Raw genomic sequence first — 27192 nt, 5'->3', positions numbered from 1 at the left:
AACTGGTAATTATGCTGTAATAACATATGAAGAAACACAACCGAATTCAATCCAATTTTTACACTGTTTGGCAGAAACCTAAAATTACTTCCAGCAGTGATAGAAAAGATCAAAACATTCATAACTACACGATCCGAAAAAGGATTACCTTGTCTACAGGCATTGGGCATTCGATCAGCAGACATTTGGAAGCGTTCTTCTTAGTTCTCAATGGTTTGCACCTTTTCGAGTTGTCAGCTGCTACTAAAAACCTACAATTTAAGAACAACATCCAAACTCATTGCCATCACACCATCATCCAAAGAAACACATGACAAGGGATCGACACAACAAAGGCAATGCTTCTTTTTTTTACAGCCATTGTACAAATTGGTGACCATTTCCGTTTTTTTGCTCTTTTCTCTTTCCGCTTCTTTCATGTCAAGTCCGTTGCCTTACCCTCCGCCCGTTAGTATCATCGTCATCCGAGAGCTGGGCCCACACGCTCCGGCTCTTTCCACCGCTGCTGCATTCCTCCTCACAACCGGCCACCGTCTTCAGGAGTTCCGACTGCAGAGACGGGCAATGGTCTTTCAGATGCTCGAATCCATTTGAGCGCATAACAGCTGCAACGGGTGGCAAAACATGGATCATGAAGAACAAAAAATGTAAGACGAGAGAAAAACAAGGCGAAACATTGAAACCTTAGGCTCCGTTCTCAACTCCATTTCGAAATTTTCAATTACTTTGGGGGAGTCCCTGAAGAATGAAAAACTTTATAAACAGATGCAAGCTACAGGCAGCAGACATGATCTATGCATTCATACAATCAAATCGAGCAAAATGACACATGAAACCTGAAACAATTGCGAGAGACACTTGTATTAAGCATGGGGGAAATGGCTTTTCCATTGACTACGTTCTAAAGACCCATGTTCAGAGGCAAAAATCATGAATGACCAAGCAAACAGGGCTGTGCAGGTTGCTTCATGCCACCTCCATCTAATACATAAAATCCTGGCCTTTTTTTTTTTTTTTTTGAAAGATGACCTAAAATCCAGGCCATTGGGTTCTCCAGAAATGTCGCTCTTACGTGGATGAGGCAACAAGTTTCTAGTTCTCTTTAATTACCTCCAAAGTGCACTCACTCTCAAATATTATTCTCTTTCTTCCTTTGGGTAAGGGCGATATCACATGGATCAAAACCTAAACTCCAGAGGTTGCAAGGAAATGACATCAAACCAAATCTCCAGCTAATGCCTGATAGATTTCAGCGTCGAGTAACCAAATATCTGTGTTTTGATCTGCCCTATGGAATTAGGCATTTGCAATAAAAGCAAACAAAAGAAAGAATTGCAAGCTTCCCTTTAGGGCATGTTTGGATATCACCGGTTCATCAATAGAAAAGAGAAGGATTTCCATTGACGTAGCAGTTAGAGATGTTTGGATAGCAAAGAAAAAAGAGAATTTCACAAAGCAATTATTATTGCATTTTTCCATAGTTTAGATTCTCTGGCACACAAAACTAAGTAACCGTTGTCTCACAAATATGAGATTTTCACTTGCTATCCAAACAAAACCCCTAAAAATGGAATCCATGTCTGAATGGTGCTCATGGAAATACCCGTTACTTTTTCTTTTCTTTCCCTTTGTGATATGTGTATCCAAAGATTGCCTTAGAGTGGTTCTATTGATAAGTATGGGACATCATATTCCCAGCCTTGACATATCACAAGCTATTGGTTTGCATCTGATCAGAGAACCCTCAATCAAAAAGGAAAACAAAAGCATATACTACGCACTAGAATTGTAACTATGTTTAGTAGTGTTAATGATTGTGCGCGAACTGTGACAGGTGTATTAGGGTTGATTGAAATGATCACGATATATTGGTTGCCCCAGTGGTGGACTACCGTAGTTCATCTAATGAACCATTCATTCACAAGGATGAGAAAGTTTGTGGCAGCATTTGATAAAACCACATACTATAAAAGAGCATTCAGTCGATACTCACACTAAGACAATAAATGGGTACTCAAGGCTTGAGCGGCTTACAAACTAGTGGGACTTGGATGCACGAAGGTGCATCAATGGAGAACCGGTTGCTTCAGAGAAGAGCACAGAAGGGACAGGGCCGCACAGGCAGCATGCAGCTACACTAAGAACTAACAATGTCATGCTTCGTCATCACCATCTAAGCCTTATCCCAATTAATTGGCATTGACTGCATGAATCCTGTTTTGCCATTCCACTCTATCAAGGGCTATAACTGCAGTTAGACCATAGGTCAGCAAGTCTTTTCTTAATACCTCCATCCACGTCCTTTAGGCCTTACCATGCCCATTTAGAGCCTTCAACTTGTACCATCTCACTCCTAACCAGCACAACTCTAGTCTTGGTTGCACATGACCCAACCATCTAACTCTACTTTCCCTGATCTTATTACCAATTGGCTCAAATGCAGTCATTTATGATTCTATCCTTGACTTGCCACTCATCCATCTCAACATCCTCATTTCATCTACACATCCTATGAACACGTTCCTTACTGCCCAACATTGTCTCATAAAGCACGGTTGGTCTTATAATTATCGAATAAAATTTACGCTTCAGTTTGATTGCTACAAAACAATCACAAACTTCAGAAGCACATCTCCATTTCTTCCACCCAACTTGAATTCTGTGGGCAACATCCTTCAAAATCTCTCCACTCTCATGAATTATTGACCCGAAGTGTTCATTTTGAGATACTTCTCATTCTACAATCTTAACTAATTCCTTCTTTCCACTACTATTGTTACTAAAATTGCATTCCATATACTGTTTTAGTCCAACTAACTTTAAATCCTTTAGATTCTAAAGCACCCCTCCATGGATCTAGCTTTGTGTTTATGCACTCCGTCATCTTGCCAATCAAATCATGCTTTCATCACGGTCAAAACCCTACATATTTAAAGGAAAGGACAGGGAACCGTTTTTTCCTCCCTCTCTCTCTCAAACTTCTTCTTTCTACAAGTTCTCTCACCCATTTATTCTTCACAAAAATTACATGGTATTAGAGAGAAGTTCGATCAAGACCATGTAAAACCAATAGAAATCCTTTTTTCTTTTTTTTTTTTCCCAACAAGAAGATCAAGTTCAGGTTGAAACAAGAAGATTAAAGCAGTTTCTGACGAAGGAACTTGCTAACGCCGGCATCCGTACGGCTGACTTCAGCAACCCCACAATCATACGGATCAAATCGCATCAAAACCAAACCCCTAGGTGCAGATTCATGTAAGGAGGTTAATGATGATTTTTTTTTGGATTGGTTTGAGATTCTTCTAGGATTTTTCAGAAAAATTCCCAAATCGGTCCATTTTCCAAATCTCTTAAATTTGTACTCTTCAATCTGGAAAACCCTTTGCATATATGGACCACATTTAAGTACCCTACATAGGGAAAGTACTTTTGTGGAGGATCAGAGCTGGTCGATGCTAATTTTCACCCAAAAATAGGCTTGTTGTGCTGTTTTTGGGCCTTTTTTGGGTCCAGCATATACATTAGATGTTCAGTATATATTCCAGCAATCATTGGTACTTGTTTGATTTATTGTGTGGCTTTCCTTCCTCTTATCTCCATCTTTCTTCAATATTTATGGACTAAGGCAGTTGAACATGGCCGTGAGGGACGACTCTCGATTACTTCTACCAAGTTTAATGGAAGTAACTTTCTTCTATGGTCTTGGGTTGTCCGAATGTATATCATTGGGAAGGAGAAACTTGGATTTCTTACTGGGACCGCAAAGAGACCTCCATCATCTGGAGACTCATCAAAACATGATGCATGGGATTCATCTAATGCTATAGTCATAGGAACATGGCCGTGAGGGACAACTCTCGATTACTTCTACCAAGTTTAATGGAAGTAACTTTCTTCTATGGTCTTGGGTTGTACGAATGTATGTCATTGGGAAGGAGAAACTTGGATTTCTTACTAGGATCGCAAAGAGACCTCCATCATCTGGAGACTCATCGAAACATGATGCATGGGATTCATCTAATGCTATTGTCATAGGCTGGTTACTCAACTCTATGGAACCAAGCATTGCTCCTGGATACTTCTTTTATGATATTGTTGTTGACCCATGGAGGTCCCTAAATGACACTTATCGAACATGCCACATATTTTCCAATTAACCACAAAGTTGTATTCACTTACACAGGAGAGCATGTCCATTACTGAATACTTTGGAGCTTTGAAAAGCCACTGGGAAGAGTTGAGTCATTTGCCAACCCCTTAGTGAATTACCAGACAATTGTAGTGCCGAAATTGTGATGTCACGAGAAGATGAGGCCAAGACTTACAAGTTTCTAGCTTGGGTTGAACAATGAATATGAGGTGTTAAGGACACAACTTGTTGCTACAAGTCCTTTTCCTTCACTTCAAGCAGCTTACTCTATTGTCCATATGGAGGAAGCCCGCAGGCAAGTTATGTCAACCCCAGCCTTGACACAGGAACGGATTGCCTTTAACTCCACTACCGTTCCATCTAGAGATAGCAATGGTGGTTCAGATAATTGAAGAGGGGCCTCAGTTAGAGGACGTGGCTAAGGTCGTGGAAGATTTATGTCCTCCTTTTGTAATCGTTCAGGACATACTCGGGAACGATGCTTCAAGCTACATGGTCATCCTACTGCTCATATTGCAACTTGTGATGAGACTAGGAATGCATCAGATACTCTTGGCAGTCTCCCCGTGGATGCTTCAGATCAGGCTAATTCGGTCACTATGTCTCAGGCCGATGCTATGGAACTTCAGCATCTCCGATTACTTTAAGCCCAGTTAGGCCCCTCTGCCTCCTCTGTCTCCTCTTCGTCATAGCAGTTTGCCTCCTCATTCGTTGCTACAACAGGTACTGCACTCCATGCTTCCTCCACTCCTGCAACTAGGATTACAGATTCAGGGGCCTCTAACCATATGATTGGTACGCACAATTGTCTTCTTTCCTCCACCTCTACTTATAGTCGTTTAGTTTGTCTTGCTGATGGGACTTCCACTCCAGTAGAATGTATTGGTTCTGTATCTTTTTCTCCTTCCCTCGCCTTATCTAACGTCTTGTACATTCCTAAGATTAATGTCAATTTGATCTCTGTTAGTTGTCGTACAATAGCATTAAATTGTTATGTGATTTTCTTTCCTTCTCACTGTGTCTTTCAGGACTCGAGTACAAAGAAGACTATTGGTGTGGGCTATGAGCATGGTGGTCTCTACTTTCTCCATCAGGGGAGCTCTCTGTTGATGGTACTTCCGCTCCATCTCGATCCTTTGTTTCTACAGGGATCAATTTAGAGTCTAATAAAGGATTTGTTGCCCACTGGCATGCATTACTGGGTCATGTGTCTACCAGAACTTTACAGTTTTTTGTTCCTCATTTTAATAAGTTGGACAACTTGTTTTCAGATGTGAAACGTGTCAATTTAGTAAGCATGTTAGATACTCATTTCTTGTTGTTGACCATCGTGCTACTAAAAGATTTTCTTTAAGACATTCTGATGTATGGGGTCCTAGTCCTATTAAGTCTCTTGATGGATTTTATTAGTTTGTCACTAGTCTTGTTAAGTCTCTTGATGGATTTTATTAGTTTGTTACTCTCATTGATGATTTTTCTCATGTTACTTGGGTGTATTTGATGAAAATGAGTGATGAATTATTTCACTTGTTTCGATCATTCCATGAAATGATCCAAACCCAATATGAATGTAACATTTGACCATTCGTTTCGATAATGTTGGTGAGTATATCTCAAAAATCTTCAAATCTTATCTCCAGGAGAATGGCATCCATCACCGACTTTCTTGTGCCTGCACTCCACAACAAAATGGAGTGGCGGAACGGAAGAATCATCATCTCCTAGAAGTTGCTCGCTCACTCTTGATCGGAATGAAGGTTCCTAAATCATACTAGTCTGCAACTTTGTTGACGCCTTGTTACTTAATTAACTGTATGCCTACACGTGTTCTAAATGGCAAAATTCTGATTCATACCCTTAAACATGACTATCCCTTGTTTGTTGTTCCCCCTAAGGTGTTCGAATGCACTTGTTTTGTTCACTAAGTACCTTGAGGGGCAAATTTGATCATCGGTCGGTTAAGCGTATATTCATTGGATATTCTCTTCAGCACAAGGGCTATAAGTGTTATGACCCATCTGCAAAAAAAATAAAATAAAATAAAATAAATTGATATCCATGGCTATGTCGTTCTTTGAAGATAGACCATTTTTCTCCTCTTCGTCTGATCCATCGATCAATGATGATATGCATCACTCTTTGCCCATGCCAACCATTAATCCTATTTCCACTTCTTCCTCTACGGCACCCAAGCAACTCATCACTTATGTTAGCAGACGGATGAGACCACCAGGACCTCCAGTGGCTTCCACATCCATGGCTCCTCTTCCTGTAACAAGTACATCTTCCCACCCTACTTCCACTACTAGTCCATCTTCACCCGTTGCTTCTCGCAGTCATAGTCATCATCCAACCTTAAATCCTATTACTAATTTTCTTTCCTATGAGTTCGTCTCACCTTCATATCGTGTGCGTTCTTGGCTGCAATTTCCTCTTCATCTATTCCTAAATCAATTCTTGAGGCCCTTGTAGTTCTTGAATGGAAGCAAGCAATGGAGGCAAAAATGGTGGCCCTTGATAAAAATGACAGATGGGACCTTGTTTCCTTACCTGCTGGTAAGAGTACTGTTGGGTGCAAATGGGTGTTCTCTATTAAATATAGGGTTGATTGTTCCATTAAACAATACAAAGCCTGTCTGGTGGCTAAAGGCTACACACAACATTATGGGGTTGATTATAATGAAACGTTCTCTCCTGTGGCGAAATTAAACTCTATACGTCTGATTATTTCACTAGCAGCCAATCTTGATTGGCCTCTGTTTCATTTGGATGTTAAGAATGTGTTTCTTCACGGGGATCTGGCAGAAGAAGTCTATGTGGATCTTCCTCCTAGATTTCAGCTTAAGGGGGAGACCGGGAAAGTTTACAAGCTGAAAAGGGCTTTTTATGGCCTTAAACAATCTCCGAGAGCTTGGTTTGCCAGGTTCAGTGATGCTACTCTTTCCTTTGGATTCAGGTGGTGCCAGGCAGAACATATAGTCTTCATCCATACTCGACAAGAGGGTCGAACCATTATACTTGTATGTGGATGATACTGTTATGACTGGGGATGATTTGGAGTTTGTTGACCATGTCAAACACATGATGAGCAAGGAGTTTGACATTAAAGAACTTGGCTCTCTACGATACTTCTTGAGGATTGAAGTTGTTCGTTCGTTTAAAGGCATCTTCATATCCCAGAGAAAATACACCCTTGACCTATTGAATGAAGTTGGTAAACTTGGTGCTCGCATTGCTTTATCTCCTATGGATCAAAAGCACTCATTACGTGCGTCTGAAGGTGATTGTCTGACAAACCCAAGTATGTACCAAAGATTGGTTGGAAAGCTAATCTATTTGATGATTACGAGACCAAACATTACTCAAGTTGTTAGCATTATAAGCCAGTTTATGCACTCGCCATGATATCCCTTCCAGATGTTGTGTATCGTATACTGAGATATCTAAAGTCATGCCCAGGAAGTGGTATCCTTTATGCAAATCATGGACATGTTCATATTGTCGGATATTCTGATGCTGACTGGGCAAGATGCTCAATGAACAGAAAGTCTACATCTGGTTATTGCACCTTTGTTGGAGGCAACTTGGTGACACAAAGAAGTATAAAACAATCCATAGTATCTCGATCCAGTGCAAAGGCAAAGTATCGAGCTATGGCCCATAGGGCATGTGAACTTATGCGGTTGAGATCCAATATGGTGGAGCTTGGTTTCTCTATCACTTTGGCTATTCCTCTCTATTGTGACAACTAAGTGGCTATCCACATTGCATCTGATTCAGTCTTTCATGAGAGGACCAAACATATCGAGGTTGGGGGAGAAGCAGCAGCCCACTTGGCGGTGGTCACCAATTCCTTGACAATGAGCAAACAAAGCAGCCTGCTTCATGATCTGATCCCATGACCAGCAGCAGAGGATAACAAGGATAACAAACCTTGAGTTACCAACTGAACAGATAGCTAAACGCCAGAGAGGTACATTCACAGCCAGCGGAAGAACCCAAGACACACAGCGTTTAGAGTAGATGGTAGGCAGATTCCAATCAACCAAAAGCAGGGTAGGGCTGCATAATGTGCACAGGGACACTAGATGGCTTTGGCTCTTACCAATTCAGTAACAGCATGCAAGATTCTCCTTTGGAAGAAGCTAAGCTCTCTCTCTCTAGATGTGCCAAACCAAAGCTGGAAACGTAATTTACTCAGCAGATTACCGGCCTCCGAAGATGACAGTTTCAACTAAACTACAGACTATAGAAATGGCATTTTCATTAAAGGTGCTTCTGATCCTAAATTTTGCAAGAATGCGACTCAGCTGCTTTGTCACCAGGCAGTCAAAGACAAGGAGCGCTGATTCAATGCCCGAATTACAAAGCGAGTATAGATCATCTTAATATGCTTATCTTTCAGCACATCCTCAGTCTCAAGGTTCCCAAGCAATGCCATCCATGCTGTTTAGGAATGCTTAGGGACACATCCTTTAAACCAAATCAGGTCAGCCAACAGCACTACCAGGAAGTGAGGTTTGGCTGCTTCACAAGCTGAGGCTAGAGAGAAATTTCCTTGTGGATCAGGCATCCACACAACTTCATCATTGGCATTCAAGAGTTGGATATTTTGGATCTCTCAGAATATTTTTGGAGGGCAAAAGAAGTGGGCTGAAGCAGTTGCCATGAGCTGTTTATGATGAAAGCACTAACTTTCGTCTCTAAGCCCAAATGGAGAACATAAGCTACTCTTGCCCCGGATCTATCAGTTAGGCTCCCAGCTGGTAAATTCAGGAGAGTACAATTACTAGCGCTATGTCGAGATTCTCAGATTGGGTGGTGAGGAATAAGATGAAGGAGTTGCCATAGGGAGGAGCACATTTTACCTAGTCCAATCATCATGTTAACCCCTTCATGTCTACAATCAATCGTTTCCTTGTGTTGTGCGAATGAATATCCGATTTTCATGAGGTTTCCAAAGTGCAGCTCCACACACTGATTTTAATCCCTGGCCTCTTATTCTTGACTCGAATGTGGAAACGTTGTCGATCATAAGCCTTTTTTATTTGAGCTTATGTAGATGGAGGGAAAAAAGTTCAAGGGAAGAGTTAAGGAATGGTGGTGCTGCTGCTGCTCCTTTACTCACGCAGGCAATGCAAGTAAATGACACTTAAAAATTGGAACTGTTGAAAAATCAAAGAATGGAGGAAAAATCAATTGGAAATGCTGACGTTGCAAAGGCTTTGGGTATTTGAAGATATCCAAAGTTTCATGTTACTGAGTAGATGCAAGAGTTTTTGGGAGGGGAAAGGCTCAACATTTGGACTTTAGAAGAAATACATGGAAACATCAATTTAAAGAACAATGGCTGGGAGGCAACAAATGGGAAGCATCAGCTAGAAGAAGGTAAAACCAAATTCCGATTATTTTGGTGGAGGGACATCAGATGGTCGAGGAAATTTGTGCAGCAAACATGGAGTTTTATAAGGAATTCTACAAGGCTGTGAAGATTGGAATCATCCGACTGATCAGATTTCAGACACTGAAGTGGATTCATTAGAATGATCTTTAAAGCGGCACTTTAGTACAAGATACCGTGTTTGGTCCAGATGGTTCTCCTCAGTTTAGGGGTTGTTTGAATTTGCTGAAGCAAATATTGGGGAATACTGTTTCTGTTGTTTGTTTTTGTCAATTTCCTGGAAACGACATTTCCATACTCCCAAATTTCCTCCAAAATGTGCCTACTTCATTTCCTACTCATACTCGTGAAACGTGGTGTCAAAATTTTGGAGGAAAGGAGACAGGCCCCCATCTCCCATACTCTGCAACTACCGTTCCTCCCATCTCCATCAATCAACCCATTTAAGACCAATTTCCATGAAAATTTTTCTATCAAAACAAACAGCAAAAATATCATTTCCTGGAGAAATGATATTTCCAGGAAATCACCATTTCCACTTTTCTTTTCCACAAATCCAAACAGGCTCGGCATCTTATGAGATTTTTCTTTCTTCATTGCTATTATTCCAAAAGGAGGAGGGCAAAGGCAATCAAGCATTTTCACCCGATAAATCTTGTTGTTGGTCCGTGTAAGATCCTAGATAAAGTTCTTGCTTCAAAGTGTGCCTCTGGAGGCAATCTCTTTTCAAGGGGCCTTCATGGGTGAAGATAGATTCTAGACAATGCATTGATGACCCAAGATTGCATCAACCATTCAACCTTCAGCACAAATCAAGGAGAGAGGGAATCATTTACAACCTAGATCTAGAAAGGCTTTTGACCGTGTTGATTGGGCTTTTCTTGAATATACAAGAAGACACCGTTTCAGTTTATGACGAAGAGGGTGCATTAACGAATGTATTGCTTCAGCATCATTTTCAATTCTGATAAATGCTCCTGAACATTTTTTTTCCATAGTTCTAGAGGATTAAGACAAGGGAATCCTCTATCACCCTTACAAATCTTGGTAGTGGCAGTCTCTACACAGAATGCTAGCTAAAGGTACCAAGGAAGGAATCATTGAAGGGTTCAAGATGGGAAAATCCAAGTTCTAAAAATTCTCACCTTCAATTTTCAAAAATAAAAAATAATAATAATATCTCATCTTCAATTCAAAGGTGAAGCTTTTGTTATGTGATGCTTTAAAGGAGGTCAAGGGGCTGAAAATTATTTTAAGGTGGTTTTATTGGCACTGGTAAATATTGTTTGGCATAAGAATGGAAGAGAGGGACTTAGCTATATGGTGTTGCTCTTGGGATGTATCATGGGCTATGTAGTGTTGATCTTGGTATGTACCATGGGATCATTCCCAACTAATTTGGTCATCCTCTTTGTATTGGTAAGCCACATAAGCCTCTTTGGGACCCTATCATGGAGAGAATGGAGAGGAAGAGACCAAATGGCACCAACGCAAGAGAGCACTTTGGCTAAAGGAAGGTAACAGGAATACCAAATATTTCCATCGTATAGCTAGTGCTTGAGCGAAGGCCAATTGCATCTCTTCTCTTGTTATCAATGACAAGAGAGTTTCCGATAAAGATTCCATTTACAAAGCCATAGTTTATTTTTATTTTAATTTGTCTTCCGATGAAGGAAAGGTTAGGCCTTCTATCAACAACCTAGATTTTGATTCGTTATCCCCTAAGGAGGCTTATATCCTTGAAACTCATGTTTGTTTAGAGGAAATCAAAGAGGTCGTTTGGGAATTAGGGCGTTATTTAACCCCTGGGTCTAGATAGGTTTCCCCTAGCTTTTTTCCAATCCTTTTGTGCCTTGATTCATAAAGAATTATTCAATTTTGTGGTTAAATTTTTAGATTCGAACCGGCTTTCTGCTGAGTTAGGTTGCACATTTCTCGTCTTAATTGCCAAATACTCTAGTGCTATTGATAGTTTAAAGAATTTTAGGTCTATTAGCTTGATTGGGTGGGGTCCTTATATGATTGTTTCCAAAATCTTAAGTCAAAGGATCAAGTTCGTCTTGCCTTAAGGTGATTTTGGTTTTCCATAGTTAGAGCTGAGCATCGGACCAAGTTGGATCGGATTGGGTCCAACTCGATCTAATCCGAAATCTATACAGGCTGACCCGAACTCAATCCGATCCGGGACCGAGTCCAGGACATCTAACTCGAACCGATCCGATGCACGGTTGGGCTGACCCGAACCGAGTCCGACTCGGTCAGGGAAACCGACTCGGATCGGGTTGGGTACGATTCGGATCGAATTTTTTAATGGTGAAAATCATTATCTGTGTGGTCCATTTGAGCTTTAGATATGATTCAACTGTATGGATATAATAAATACATCATTGTGGGGCCCATGTAATTTTGATCTCATTTGAGTCATTCGTACAACTCGGAGCTCAAGGCACGTAGCTGTGTTGACGTGCTGTGCACGAAAGGCAGTTGTGTTGAGTTTGCATTGTTGTATTGACGTTAGCAAGTTCCGTGGGTCTGATCATGAGGTATGTGTTATATCCAAACCGTCCATCCATTTTGCGAGCTCGTCTTAAGGCTTGAGACGAAAAATAAGACAGATCTAACTATCAAGTGGACCACACGAATTGTTTAATGGTGAAAATCATTATCTCTGCTGCTATTTGTGGTGTGGTCCAGATGATCTTTGGATATTATTCATTTTTTGGATAATGCTCTATAATGATCTCTAAAATATAAGAACGGTGTAGATGTAATAAATACATCACAGTGGGGCCCATATAACTTTGATCTCCTTTGAACCATTCGTACAAGTACAACTCGGAGCTCGAGGAGCGTCAATACTCATCTTCACACAACATCATGGATAAAACATGTCGTCGTGTGTCCCACCCGATTTTTAAATGGACTAGTTTTTTAGTCTGTCCATTGATATTGGTGTGTTGCATCTTCTGGTTAGATTGGATGGAAAATAGAAAATTTACAGGCCTCACACGCAATTTGAAAGATTTTATTGGTAGACCTATCCATCCTATCTGTTCCCTGATGTGTGACTCACCTGTGTGTTTCGTATCGATTTGACTTTTGGGTATGGGCTAAACTTGAAGGATGCACCTTATGAACGGAGTGGATTTAGGACCTATCTCATGTTGGGCCCCACACACAACGATGTAGGATAAGCTTATTTGACAAAGGTTGTACCAGGAAACAACCTCTTATTTATTTATTTATTGACATGTTGAGGAATGGCAGATCCGAAGGGGCTGTACACGTGGTGACAAATCTCGGATATGAAGGAGACTTCAAATTTCGTTAATATTGAGATAAGAAAAATTCAAAATTGCCAATATAGCTGGTGTGTGGTACTGAGTAAACTTTGTTGGGGCCCACCGTGAATGCATGTGGTTTATCCACTCCGGATTGGGTCAGATCGGTCCGGATCCATTCGGATCAGGTTTTCGAATCGGTTCGGTCTGGATAGACCACTATCCGAACCTGACCCGAAAAACCATTGGATCTAGATGGCCCCACTCGATCCGCACCGATCCAGGTCGTCGGTTCAATTCGGAACGGGTAGGATCCACCGGATCGGGTCAGACATGCCCAACTCTATCCATAGTGCTTTTATCCCGGGTTGGCAGATTCTTGACAATGCCTTAATTGCTCATGAGTGTTTAGACTCTGGCCATAAATTGGGAACTAAGGTGTGGTCTGATTCGATATGGAAAAAGGCTTATGACCATGTTAGCTGGGATTTTCTTAACTACGTGTTAAGAAGGATGGGTTTTGGACCCAAATGGAGACAGTGGATCTGTTGTTGCATTTCCTCAACCTCATTTCAATGCTTATCAATGGGTGTCCCTTTGGTTTCTTTGAATCTTCCCGTAGAATACATCAAGGGGATCCCCTCTCCCCCTTTCTTTTTGTGATTGTATCCAAAGCACTTAGCAAGTTGCTTTCTAGAAAGCAATCTGTGGATCTTTTCAAAGGCTTCACTATGGCCAACTTCTTGAATCAGCTCTCTCATTTGCAATTGCAAATGATATGATTCTATTTTGCAAGGCTGGTGCCTCTATGGTGGCAAACCTGAGAGTCTCAATCTGTTGGTTTGAGTTGATTTTTGGGCTGAAAGTCAACTTATCCAAGTCTGAATTCCTCAGCATTCACACTTCTCAAGAAGATCTCCCCTCTCTTGTTGAAATCTTTGGTTGTTCACCAGGGGCCTTCCCTTCATCTTATCTTGGTCTTCCTTTGTGTTTGGGCAAACTTGTGGGTCATCTTTGGGAAAAAGTTGTCAAGAGAATGGGGCATAAGCTTAGCCCTAGAAGAGTAAACTTCTCTCTTTAAGGGCAGGCTCACCCTTAGCAAATCTTGGCCTTCAAGTATGACCCTCTATTTTATGTCCCTTTCTAGATACCCCAAGGCTATGCTTGAGCACATTAATAGACTCAGGAGAGATTTCCTTTGGCAACGTGGAGCCCAAAATGGTAAATTCCACCTCCTAAGTTGAAAAGATATTTGTCGCCCGTAAAAGTTAAGGGGTGTTGGGTTGAAACTTGAAAGGCATGACCTTGTTAATTTTGCCCTTTTGGGTAAACAAGTTTGGAGATTTGGTACTGAGGAGTAGTCTGTGGTGTAACGTTATTGTTGCAAAATATGCGTTGTTCCCAATGAGATGGTGGATTAAAGATTTCTATCTGCCACCCTTCTTTTGTTTGGAAAGCAATTTATTGAATTGCCCCTAAGGTGTTTAATGGGGCCAGGTTTGTTATTGGGGATGGTTCTAAGGTCAGGTTCTAGGAGGACATTTGTTGCAGGGATTCCCCTCTCCGTTTAGTTTTCCCAAACCTGGTAGCCCTCTCCCTCAGCAAATATATCCATTGTTCAATGCTTCTCTACAGAGAAAGGCTCTGGTGTATGGGCTCCTTCTTGTCATGGGAATCTCCTCAACTCTGAATTCAATAGCTTTGCTTATCCTTCTGACTCGTTTGCAGGGTTTCTCTATCCTGCAAGGTGCTAAGGATTCACTAGTTTGGAAGCTTAGGAAGACAGGGAGGTTCTCTGTCCATTCACTCTACCTAGTCCTTCTTCTTCAGATGTTGGGAGAGAGTTATTACGCCTCTTGTCTAGTCCCTTGGCGCTCACCCGAAAGTTGTCGTATGTGCTTGGTTAGTGGGGAGAAAGAGGATTCTTACGGTTGACAATCTTCAAAAGAGAGGCATGGTGCTTCCTAATGCATGTATTCTTTGTCTCGAAGCGGAGGAATTAGTGGATCATTTTTTATTCATTGTTCCTTCTCTAGGATTGTTTTGTTTAGGCATTCTTTGATCTGCAGGAGGCTCCTGGGTTATGCCTACTTCGATCGACTCCCTTTTTTGGTATTGGCATGGCAATTCGGATGGTAGTTTCCCTTCTTAGAAATGGAGGCTAGCGTTGTTGGCTTTACTTTGGTCTATGTGGTTGGAGAGGACCAACCGTGTTTTCAAAATCTCCACAACTCTCCAGGAGGGGTCATCAATATGGTTTTGGAGTCTTTGGACTAGTGAACTCATTGATTTCCTAGTGTTTGGGTTTGGGGCTATGTATTTTTTCCCGCGTCTTTACTTGTTTTTCTTTCCCCTCGTTGTATAGTTTTTTTTTCCTTTTTGGCCTTGGCCCTTTTTTCTCTTTATTGTAGGGGGGGAGTTATCTATATGGGACAAGTAAATGTCTATCTTTTGGATGCAGAATCGCATATCCCTATTTCAGCGCTTGACGAGTATGAAGGTAAGATTGGAGAAATTTCTGAGGGATTTCCTTTGGCTAGGTACTAGGTAGAGAGAAAAAAAGATAAAAGTATCATTTCGTAAAATGGGAAGTTTGTAAACCAAAAGATAAAGAGGGTTTGCATATTAAAACAACGTGGATTGCAATCAGGCTTTGTTTGGTAAGTGCCTCAAGAGTTACGATCTAGAGGAAAACAGCCTCTTTGTAAGAAGGTCACTAAAGCAAAAATGTGGAGTGTGAACAAGGCTGGAATCCTCAACACAAGCCTCCTAGCAGAGTGTCCAGTGCATTTAAAGGCAGTACAAAAAGTGATGCCCTTGTTTGAAGATGTATAGGATCTTGTATTGATAGCAGTGCTAGAATTTGCTTCTAGGAAGAAATTTGGGGTGTGAACCAGCCTTTTTTTGTCCATCAACGGAGCCTCTATAACGTGAAAATTAACAAGGGAATTATGCTAGACTAGCGTTATTCAAGGTAAGGAGGGTATGTGGTATGGAATATGCATTCCAAAAGGAAGCTCACTAGTGAGGGTATTGCTTCATTCAGCACACTTCTGTTCAGAAGACACATTTATATTGGCTAATGGAAGTGATACAAGAATCTGAAACTGAATCATCTAGGTTCGTTTAAAATTCACTCATGTGATGATGTTTTGTCTTGACCAGTGTTCAAAATATCGGTATCACGTTACATATTGCGCCCTTGGGATATAGATACATATCGATTATCGCATGGGATATATCGGTTGTATCGCGTAATGTATCGTTGTTGTTGGAAACATGCGAAACTTTGGAAATCAGTCGAATTTTTCAATGAAATTTCAGTGATTGTTAAAAAAGACATCAATACACACTTACGAATCAAAACATTACAAAAAACAAGTGCACATAATAAGTTTTCTTTGTATGGGGTCCTAACTGTGCGTTGTCTAACTAAATTGATGCAAGTATATTCAAAGTTTATTCATATAATTTATAAATATAAAAAGAGTGTGGAAACACAAGCAATACATTCAAAAGCAAAAGAAGAATCACTAAATCAGGTTACATACATGTTTGATTTTATGTTTGGACACAAAGATTACAATCGATTGTGAGAAATTGAGAAAATTTTATTTTACTTTTTCAATTTTCCGCAACTTGGCCCTTCTCCTCCAAATCTCCAAATCGAAGCTCCCAATCCATGATTTTTCATACAAAAACATGAAAAAACATGGATTTGTAACAATTCGACACTGATTTAACATGATTTACAGAAAAAAGGATCGAAAATAAAAAAATGCTCACCGGATCGAACCTGTGGGATATATCCCACTACTAATGCGTTTCGTATCGCACAGGTGGGATACAAGAAATATCGTGGGATATATCGGCTGATATCGTCAATATTTAAAACAATGGTCTCGACTAGCTATTGTTAAAGTTCCTATTGGTTTGATTCGGTAATTTTAAATGCCCTTGACAGTGTGGGTTTTTGTTGGTTGACAGGTGTTTATAAAATCAGCACACTTGATCATCCACAAAATAAGAACCCCCACCATTGTCAACAGTTGCTTCGTGTGTAAACAAGCTGGAGAATCTGTGAATCATCTCTTGATCCATTGCCCTTTGGCTCAAGGCGTATGGAATTCTATTTTTAAGTCTTTTAGATATTCTAGCTAGTGCCAGAATAAGTTGAAAAAGTAACCAAAAGTGTGGAATTTTGGTCTTAGGAATGAAGAGGAAGAATCTTATGACTTTTGTCTCATCCAATAGTTCAATGGTCTATTTGGAGAGAACAAAAATCAGGCCTCAAGGATTAAATTCATAGTATTCCTCAGATAGTTACCAACATCAGCGAGAGGACCACCTCATGGGCTGTGATTTTAACAAAGTCAAAGGTATATCTAGGGACGGCCTGAGAAGGGGTTAGTTGGAACTTGGAGGTTATTCATGATAAAAGTAACAAGTCTGTTACTTGTAGTTCTTGGTGTCTGCCACCAATTGGTATGTGAATTTGATGGAAGTTCTACAGGCAACTAGGTTTGCTTAAACATGGTGATGTCATTATAGATAACCAATGGGGTCATTAGGATTCAAACAAAGTTGTGTCGCGTCTAGTAAGGCCCAGCTGTGTCAGCATAGCCTATCCAAGTCATGCTATCATGGATAGTTGTTCCGTTACTTGTTTGCCAAACATCCCAGAATAGGGAATAAGGATGAATGGTGGCACATGCGAGAAGCTTAATCTGAATTACGATACATTGACACATGCGGGGTACTTGAAGATAGATGGTGGCATATGCTCATGTGGGGTGCTTGAACGTGGATCGTAGCACACATAGCACATTTGAAACATGTAACACGTATACATGGAAAAAAGTCTTCCACATGAGCAGTGAACTAAGTAGTTCCATCATTTTAGCAAAGACAACAAATCATTGCTTAATGGTCATATGTCGAGACTAATTGTCTTCATTTGCCTATATTCTCATTTATAAATACAGTTGACAAACCATAGACAAGTACTTTATGTCAAGATAACTTTTATTGACACAACTTTTCTTGAATCCTAACAAACCCGAAGTGATTTTGTTATCTTATCACAGGTCAAATTCCAATGAGGCAAAAGTCTGGGACTTCTGGCAAGGGGATTATGTAAGCTTATTCATTTGCAAGCTCCTTCAATCATCAAAGAAGATCCAATTAACGTTACTTGACGGACTTTGGCTTTGACCAATTACCCTTGGCAGTTTTCTTGCTGGATGGAAGAATACGAGGTGCGAAAGGGACCATCCTAGTATCCTTAACTCATGTAAATAGGGGTAGTAATGATGTATAGCAAAAAAGTGGCTAAGAAGGGTTCTATCTCCAATGACTTTCTGTTGGAGACTCCACTCCTCTCTTGTAATTTCTTTTTTTACTTTTCACTAATAAAATCATCATTATTGAAGTAAATATTGAAATTCCTCTCTAAAGGGCCATGTCAATTCAATCAAAGTTGTGTTGAGACAAGTTGTCCTGACACAAAGTACTTGCACATGGTTTATCAACCCAATTTATGCAAGGACCCTCGGCAAACGGACAACTAGTCCCAACATATGATACTTAAGCAAGAATTTTATGGTGAAACTACTTGTCCCTAGTTTGATGCATGGCAACACTTCTTCCATACACATGCATCACATGTTCCAAATGTGTCAAGTGTGTGACCATTCAAGTTCAAGCACCCCGCATGTGTGCATATGCCACCATCAATCTTCAAGTACCCAACATGTGGCAATGTTCCACCATCCATAATAAACTCCCCACATGTGCCACAATCCATCCTTACACCCCGTTCCATGATATTTGACAAACAAGAAGTAGAACAACTAGTCACAACAACATGACTATGACACCCTATAACGACACACCAAACCGCAATTGCATGTCTCGCAAACTCCAATGAAAAAGGGACACAATGGTGCCCTAGGCTTCCAATCATAAGATGTTGAGAATCGTAGAGATCCCTACTGCTTATATGGCAGGAAGACATCGATACAACCAATAGGAGCTCCCTTTCCAAAAAGCAAAGCGGGGAAACCCACTTTGATTGATCTAATTCGATTATTGAATTCATGAATCTCGACATCCAAATTGCAAGGAGGGAAAAAAATGGAATAGAGAGAAGAATTTTTTTTGTTTAAAAAAAAAAAACAAATTTATTGAAGTCGAAACTTCTTTGCTTCTTACAAATACTTAAATAAAACCTCCAACAACCCAAAAAAATGTCAAGCCCCAATTCCTAACCCTAAAACACACCCCAAAATCCTTATGAATCTTTAATCAAGATTTCCCAATTACTAGAATAATTTCAAATCCATATAATCTATCTAAGATAGCAACAACTCCACCTACAAAGATTTAGCTTATTTACAATGAAATATTAAAAGTAAATCTAGAAAATCTTTAGAGAATCTTCAAAATCAACAACCCATCTTCCAAGTTAGCAATAAGTTCATCTCAACTTGTTTTCAATTGGGAGTTGTTTGCGCATATCAGCAATAATTTGTCTTGCATCAAGTACTTCGCCAAGGTATCAAACAAGTTGATCACATTGAAAGACGGAGAGATATCCAAGTCATCGGGCAATTCAGCATATCATAGAGTCATCAGCCAACTTCCTCTCAATCCAACATGGTTTAATCTTTATAAACTTGAGCTTATTTTAAGTTCCCCTCGAAAATCCTTCTTGAAGAGATAAACCATAACTAAGTTACTTATTTTATATATTTTCCCCTAGCAACATTCAATCCCAGCTTCTCAGTACTTAGCGTTGCTCTCCTCAATCTTCTTCATCATCTACGCTCATGAGTCTTAGTTGCATTCTACGAAAGCAACAACATAGTTGTTCACTTAATCTTATACCGGTTATGGTACCAAGTCATGCACAAGGTGTGAACTTTTCTTGACTACGATCTCAAAAGATATTTTCCCTTGGTACAATTCATTGAGTTGTTATAGGCAAACTCATATTAGGGGGTGTTTGGACGGTGGGAATAGATGGCATTAGGTGGGATGGGTTTTAAAAAATGTAATGATGGGTTTTGTCAGGGAATTGTCTTACAATGTCATGGGTTTTGTAAGTCTATGGGATCTTGTGCCATGATGTTTGGATGGCATGCGATGGAAGGGTTTCAACAACTCTCAGTTGGTGCTTTGTGGGCCCCACCATGATGTATGTGTTTCATCCATGCCGTCCACCCATTCTTCCATGTCATTTTATGGTATGAGCCCAAAAATGAGTTTGATCCAAATCTCAAGTGGACCACACAATTGGCCTTAGGAGGTTTTTGATGGTGTAATTCAATCACTACTGTTTTCCCATAGTGTGGTCCACCTAAGATTTGTATCTACCTCATTTTTTGGATCAAGCCCTAAAATTATATTTCAAAATGGATGGACAGCGTAGATAAAACACATTATGGTGGGGTCCACCTAGCACTGACCACTAGCCACAGAGAAACCCAAAGTAGGCCGGCGCTGCTTCCAAGAAGACCCTGCAAACCCACTTCCAACGTCAATCCCAAACAGGCCCAAGCTAAAATCCATGGGTTCCACAAAGCCATTCCCACCTACTCTCATCTATTCCCACCAGCCAAACACCCCCTTAGGGTAAAGCCAAGTCTCACGAAGACATGTTGTTGCCTACAACACTCCTCAAGAGATTACCATGACTCATATTAACCACCTTTGGTTGTTTGTTTGAGGGTGATGTTCACTAGACACTGAAGTTAAATACCCAAATGCTTTCATAAAGTGTGAGTGCTCCACAAACCTCACATTGCGGTCCGAAGCTATTGCTTTTGGTAGCCTATCAAATCAGATAATTTCCTTAAAGAATATGTTAGCAATGTGCGACATCCATCGCCTTTGCTTGGAATGAAATGGGCCAATTTTGTGAGGCAATCCTACCACAAAAAAGTCAAATCTACTCCCCTCTGAATCCTAGGAAGACCTAGAATAACGTCCATGGAAATATCCACCCATCGCATGACTGGAACAAGCAGAGACGTCTAAAGGATAGTGATTCACGCATGACCTTTCTTTACTTGGAATTTGTCACATATGCTACGAATCATTCAATTTTACAATGCATGCGGGGCCGGTATGATTTCTTAGGGCGGCAATGGGTAGCGTTTGGGTCAGGCCTTGGTAGGACGAGCCTAGCCAACACTTTGGACTCAAAACTCAAGCTTAGGATGGGACTAGAGTAACACATGCAAGCCCGAGCCCAAAAAATTGGTTGGGCCCCAGTTCAGCATGGCTGAGCTAATCAATGCAATCCAAAAAAAACAATGAAGAGGCGTATGAGAGGGGTGGATGGCGAAAAGCAAATGGGGCAATGTCAACGAGAGTAAAAGCCAGCACCAGAGTATTGGCAGCGATGAATTCACCAATGAGGGAGAAGAACATGACAAGGGTTGGAGTGGCATATGAGCAAGGGATGGGTTTGAAGCTAGGGTTAGGAACTTAGTGTTAAAATACACATTGAAATTAGCTAAATGCCCTTGAAGTAAAGCTAAAATGACTTGAGCCCAAGACTGCCCTAAAAATTGATTGAGCAAGGCAGACTTGGTCATGCCCACCCACAGGCTAGGCTAATAGGTCCAAGCTTGGTCTAAAGACAAGTTACAGTCTCCAGGCCAGGTGAGTCACCCAATCCACCACGATGACCAATGTTTTATTTCTTCTAAAGCATCCACCCAGTCTTCCATGTAGATTAGAAAGGATCCTTTATAGCAATATTCCTTAAAGAATACACAAGAAAGAACCCTAGAATAAATACCCATCATGTTAGATGAATTCATACTTTCAGCTCTCAGTGGAAAAGGAGCAACGAAAGCATAGTAGAATAAAGAATGTCTTATAATAACTTCATATTTTATAATTAGAAAATGCCTTGTAATAATTTCATATTTTATAATTAGAAACTAAAAATGTTTTCTTGATCCACCTAGTCGACCGGACCAAGTGATATATTGAGGCACAGCCAAGTCCTAGTTTGTAAACATCGGAAACAAAAAACATAAGCACAAAGACTACCATTCTTTACAATGAGCTTGTTGATATGGCTTTGAGTACACATGCTTTCATTGTATTGAAATGATCTTAGGGCAATTTCTATAGCACCTAATAAAATGTTGCATTTGTTGCCTTTTATTGGGGAGCCCTTCCCTTCAATGAAGTTGGTTATGGGGTGACTCACCACTTTATTTATCCTTTCCCTTTTTTCTAAACAGTGCACTATTTTGAATTATGCCACTTAGATGTGTCTATGTTCACATCAAAAACACTCTTTGACACAACTCACATTAACAAGTAATATTTTAGTTTTAGAACTCATTATGTTTTGCTTTTTGGATACTTTTTTACATTTTATTAACTAATTTTTAGGAAAACTACTTTTCTTATTTCTAGTATTTTTGGAAAAACAAATAACATATATTATAGTATTAAATTATGCTCGTTCAAAAAAAAAAAAAAATGCCATCAAATTGTATTATTTAGTATTTAATATGTCCATATAGACATTCAGCAAATCCAACTTTCAAAAGCCACCACGCCGCCACCTCATATCAATGTCTGACATGGACATGTTTCCTTGTCCAAGTCGTCTAGTTCAGACCACTATCAATGAATGAGTTAAAACCAAAACCAAATACAAAAATTACTACTTACATGAAATGTGAGGAAATCAAATGACATAATTTAGGATGCCATCCCTATGAATAAATATAAGATCATGTCAATTTGGAAAACTATATCTTGCACCCACAGAGACTAACTGCAAAAGAATAAGACTAAGATGATTGGGTGTGGATCATGTGATGCTGATCAAAATGCACAATCCATGTTTTTATTACCACCATTTCCTTATAGCATTGGAAACCTCAACTGAATATTAAGAAATAAACCAAAAGATTCGGGGGGGGGGGAATCTGAGAAAGCGAGATACAAATTAGGAGTTTTCACAGAAGAATAAGCAACCGCCAATCCACAGTTCTCAATTTCTTGCAGAGGTAAAGGAAACTGTAGATTAAAGATTAAAAATACATATATATACCTGCAAGATTTTCAGCAGCAAATTTGAGGCAAACGGCTTTCAGTTCCGTGGCATGATACGCATCAGCCAAGGCAAGAGTGTAAGCAACTGAGTTCACGGATATATCCTTACACAGATAAGACTCACACATCAACCTGAGTCTGTCCAAACCATACTTGTCTGCCACAGCTAACAATTTTGCAACCAATGTGTCAGATATAGACGATGATGAACCTGACACACTCAGTTCCTCATCTTCTATAAGAGTGTCTCTGTATATGAAATGCAGCATGGCCTGCTCAGGACATAAAAAGAAATAGTTCAGAGAAAGAAAACAAGGAACTGTAACCATTAAAAAGGGGGAAGAGAGAGAGAGAGAGAGAGAGAGAGAGAGAGAACAGAAACCGTGAAGCATGCTGCTGTCGTATTGTATCACATAAAGCAGCATGATATAATTTCACTTGTAATGAAATCCAAATAATGGACAAGAAATCAGGAAAAAAAAAAAAAAAAACACACCTTAAAAACCTTGGGTTCCAAATCTGTAATAACAATCTCATGGTTGTCTCCCTCCAACCCATCAAAAAATTCAGCACGAAAGACGGGGGATCGAGCAGCCAATACCAATTTATGAGCATGAAACTTTTCTCCACACACTTCAAAGACAACATCAGAACCTTCCTGATTCTCCAGCAGCATACCAAAGTGCGTTCCTATATCAGAATCAGGAACATGTATAGAGTGTAATCTGGAGCAATCCATAGCTGAAACCACAACGCCAACTGTGCAATTGATCCTCAAGCAATCATCTTTGAGGTAATCTGATGTTTCAAGCATAGCTCGTCTGAAAAAACGCTTGTAGCCCCTATAAAGCAAGAGAAATGAGTAAACTATAAACCCAAATTTACATTATAAAAATGTTGACTCAGAATAAGATATAAAGTGCATAAGCAGGCATCTGCTTCTCACAAACACTTCCAAAATCATAATAGTCAATCCAGGTGAAAAGATATGACCAAAATAATTTGGACTACATATGACAAAGAGTTGCAGATCCCTTATTGCTATTGCACCCTAAAAAAGGTAAGTTGATCCCAAGTCCCTGGACAACTTAGATGCCTGGTCAAGATCATCATCATCTAATCTTTATACCAAACAACGGGCTTCAGCTACACAAATCTTGTAGCTTAGGTGCTTGGTCGAGATGCGAATTGCTAAAGATGGAATATTAGCAATGTTGCCCATATCAAACAGAACTTGAATTGAACTGAAACCAGGTTACCAAATATATGCTGATATGTACTTTTTTTCCAAGGTGGATACTGTACAAGGGTACCACTGGTCTGCTGAAAAAATCACACTGGCACAGCTGGTAAGACCAATGCATACTAGCTCCATCACAGCCATGACGATAATTTTTAAACAATTGTCAGGCTCTTCTTTAATCTCAAAAGTTGTTTAGATGTGATGAATTCTCCCACTTAAATTCCATAGAGGCTGAGTTCAACAAAAGGAAGCTCCGTGAAAATGGCCATAGGCCATATCTTATTCCATAAACTTAAGTGGATCCTTCCCATCAGCTGGCTGCACCACTTATCTTATTCCATAGGCCATAGGCCTTATTTATAATCAGTCCTTACAATCTATAATAAAAGCTATGGAATCTAAAATTAGAATTCCTAACTAGCTAAGATCTGAGAAAATAGGAAACTACCTAAATAAGAAACCACTTAAATAAGAAGAATCTAATTTTACTTCTTGCCTAATATAAAGATATCAAAGAAAACTACCTAATGTAGAGATTTAAAAGAAATAGAAACTAAGGATACTTCCTAATGTAGAGATTTGCTTAAAAATGGAAAGTGTGCCATTTTTCTTGTGCACACGTGCAGAGTGTGCATGCATGAAATGTGGGCCTTTTCTTTAAATCTTGATCAATCGGCTTGTGTGGCCATTTGGTTGCATCATCCCGGTTCCTTTTTCTTTCTTTTATCTTTTTTCTTTCCTTTTTTTTCTTGGTTCCTAAAAACCTATTTCCCACTTCATGCAACTGATTGTGAGACAAGACTTTCAGACTGTCCTAGTGAAGAATGAAGGCACTTGATTTCTCATTGGAACCACACATGCTAATATCCCTCACATGTAATGACAAAGTTCCATCCTCAAATTAGTTTAGGTTTCAGAGAGTGCAATCCAAAACCAAGTCTCATAGCTAGTAAACATCAATTGGTTAAAATGATTATCTGTTGAGGACCCATGTGCCGGGGCCGTGCAGGAACATGACCAGGCGTCTGACCACTATCTCACAACTGGTGATGTTTCCCTGGTTCTGTAACTCTGCTTAACACTCCTCATTCAGAAATATCACATGCAATACCATATGGAACTTGCTATTTGCCGATTTACCTGATTCTATCCACACTCCCATGCTAACCGGGCAAAAAGATTTCTTTTTTCTTCTTTTTTTTTCAATCTTTAATTCATGCAATTCATTTGACAGACACAAAGAAAGACTTCAACTTTACGGAAGGAAGAATGCACGTTCAACCCACATATAATTGCACCCAAGAAAATACATTCCACTTCCAATTTTTCCATTGCACAGTCAAAAAGCCTAAGAACCCTAATATTATGAAACAAAATTCCATTCTTTGGCAGAAAAATAACGAAATTGTGAAGTCTTACCACATGCTCCCTCGATACTTCAGCGTGTACGGCCCGCTCTCCAACGACCGATCGAAATGGCTGTGGACCTTATGCTTCTCTTTCCCACTCTGATCGACAAGCGTCAGCTCAAACAGAGCCCGCACATCCGTTCCCTCGCTAGCCAGCGCGATGAACACTGAAACGTAGGTCGAGTTGTCCTCGGGGTTTTTGCCGTCAGGGTAGAAATAAATGGCCCACTGGTAGCCTCCAACGGTGAAGTTTTCGCTCGCGATGTGCTTGCCAATCCCCATCCCTTTGGCCAGGGAGTAGCCCTGGATGACGAACTTGTGGGACCCATTCACCGTCTCCGTCACCGACCGGGAGCTCGTCGGGGAGATGGAGAGGTTCTTTTCCGGCGCTTCCGTGATCTCCGGCATATTTTTGGCTGCCGATCCGTAAATTTCATGGAAGGTCGACGAGCATCTGAGGCGGAACCCTAGGAAAGGGAAATCGACGGCCAAGAATCAATCGGAGCGCGGCGGTGCCCACGAATGGACGGCGCAATGAGTTCAGGCCCACCGATTGCAGGAAATTGAGGCAGAAAGACCGTCCGATTAATGATTTTGCCCAAGATTTCAACAGAAATTGAACTGAAATAAGAATTAGGTCTCTCCCCCTCTCTGATTTTCAAACAAGAGATGGAAAAGGGAAAGGGTTTTCGTTCTTCAAAACGAATGAACAAGGCAATGAGATTAATCCAGGTTTTATACTACTCTAATATAGAGAAGGCGGTACATTTCAGTAGTCCGCGGGACCACTTTCAAACTGTCATCCTCGGTGCTGTCACTATATATAGGGCTCACCTTAGCGATCTTAACCGTTCATCAGGTTAGTAAATTTCTCTATATGGTATAAATAATACGATCTATAAATGATATATATTTTTTAAGGATTTTTCTTCACGTTGAACATAAACTGTCGGACTTTTCATTTTCAACGCTTCTTTTGATGTTTTAGGTGTGAGTCACATGATACTTTGATTAATCTATATTTTTTTTATCATGGACCATTCATGGTGATTTATGCAGGATTAACGGTTCCGATTAATTCCCTTTCATATCATGTACGACGGAGAGACAGGAAAGTAACGATCTGGTTAGGCCTAAATCGTATACAATGTCTAACACTCAAACTCTGGGGGCCCACTATATTGTATATGTAAAATCCAGTCCGTTAATCAGGTAATAAAGTTCACATTCACCGTATATTCAAAATATCAGACCAATAAAATATCTTATCTGGAAAATCAATGTGAATAAAGTAAATTTTCACTTAAAATCTATAAGTTCGAACGATGTGGCCCATATGAGTTTTGGATCAGATATATTTTAGTAAATTAATTTCATAATGATGATTCACACATGATGAACGGTTTTGACGTAAGATAATAACCATGGTGGGCCAAAAATGAAACCTACGGTTAGCTTCAATTCCCATGGTGTGACTCAGATGAGCTGTATATCTAGATGATTTTGTATATTGATAACTTGGATTAATTAACACACCGGATGGACGGATTAGATGTCATACAGAAAAATATGGTGGGCCCACAGAGCTTGGGTGTTTTACACGCTGTCTACAACTAGAC

General features: G+C 40.1%; 1 protein-coding gene and 1 long non-coding RNA gene across 9 annotated transcripts; one reads left to right on the top strand and one right to left on the bottom strand.

Moving 5' to 3' along the window:
* Nucleotides 1-26295, bottom strand: LOC131249212 (BTB/POZ and MATH domain-containing protein 4-like). 8 transcript variants are annotated; one of them, XR_009172731.1, is made up of 6 exons: nt 25584-26295; nt 23418-23763; nt 22920-23193; nt 684-738; nt 439-549; nt 138-251 (listed from the first exon to the last, which is right to left on the bottom strand). XR_009172731.1 is itself a non-coding variant. In XM_058249839.1 (5 exons), the coding sequence occupies exons 1-5, from the start codon at nt 25979-25981 to the stop codon at nt 234-236; spliced, it is 1203 nt and encodes a 400-aa protein (XP_058105822.1). In that variant the 5' UTR covers nt 25982-26295; the 3' UTR covers nt 1-233. The 8 variants fall into 8 exon arrangements, 5 of the variants coding, with proteins under 5 accessions (XP_058105822.1, XP_058105823.1, XP_058105826.1 ...); XR_009172729.1 differs by lacking the exon at nt 684-738 and having other exon boundaries at nt 1-251; XM_058249839.1 differs by lacking the exon at nt 684-738 and having other exon boundaries at nt 1-251; nt 439-605.
* Nucleotides 18562-18985, top strand: LOC131249213 (uncharacterized). The gene is made up of 2 exons (XR_009172732.1): nt 18562-18687; nt 18819-18985. It is a non-coding gene; the product is annotated as an uncharacterized LOC131249213 (long non-coding RNA).
* Nucleotides 26296-27192: the final 897 nt, after the last annotated feature.

The sequence above is a fragment of the Magnolia sinica genome, chromosome 6 (assembly GCF_029962835.1).
Source record: "Magnolia sinica isolate HGM2019 chromosome 6, MsV1, whole genome shotgun sequence".
Taxonomy (NCBI): Eukaryota; Viridiplantae; Streptophyta; class Magnoliopsida; order Magnoliales; family Magnoliaceae; genus Magnolia; species Magnolia sinica.
The sequence above is the reverse complement of the archived record's forward strand: the minus strand, read 5'-3'. Positions and strand labels throughout refer to the sequence as shown.

What these genes read in the sequence shown, in the direction of transcription:
- LOC131249212 (XM_058249839.1), bottom strand. Translation starts at nt 25,981, where the DNA reads ATGCCGGAGATCACGGAAGCGCCGGAAAAGAACCTCTCCATCTCCCCG. An exon ending in TGGAACCCAAGGTTTTTAAG is followed by an intron (nt 23,194 to 23,417) that starts GTGTGTTTTTTT and finishes TGTCCTGAGCAG; the next exon opens with GCCATGCTGCATTTCATATA. An exon ending in TGCTGCTGAAAATCTTGCAG is followed by an intron (nt 606 to 22,919) that starts GTATATATATGT and finishes CACCCGTTGCAG; the next exon opens with CTGTTATGCGCTCAAATGGA.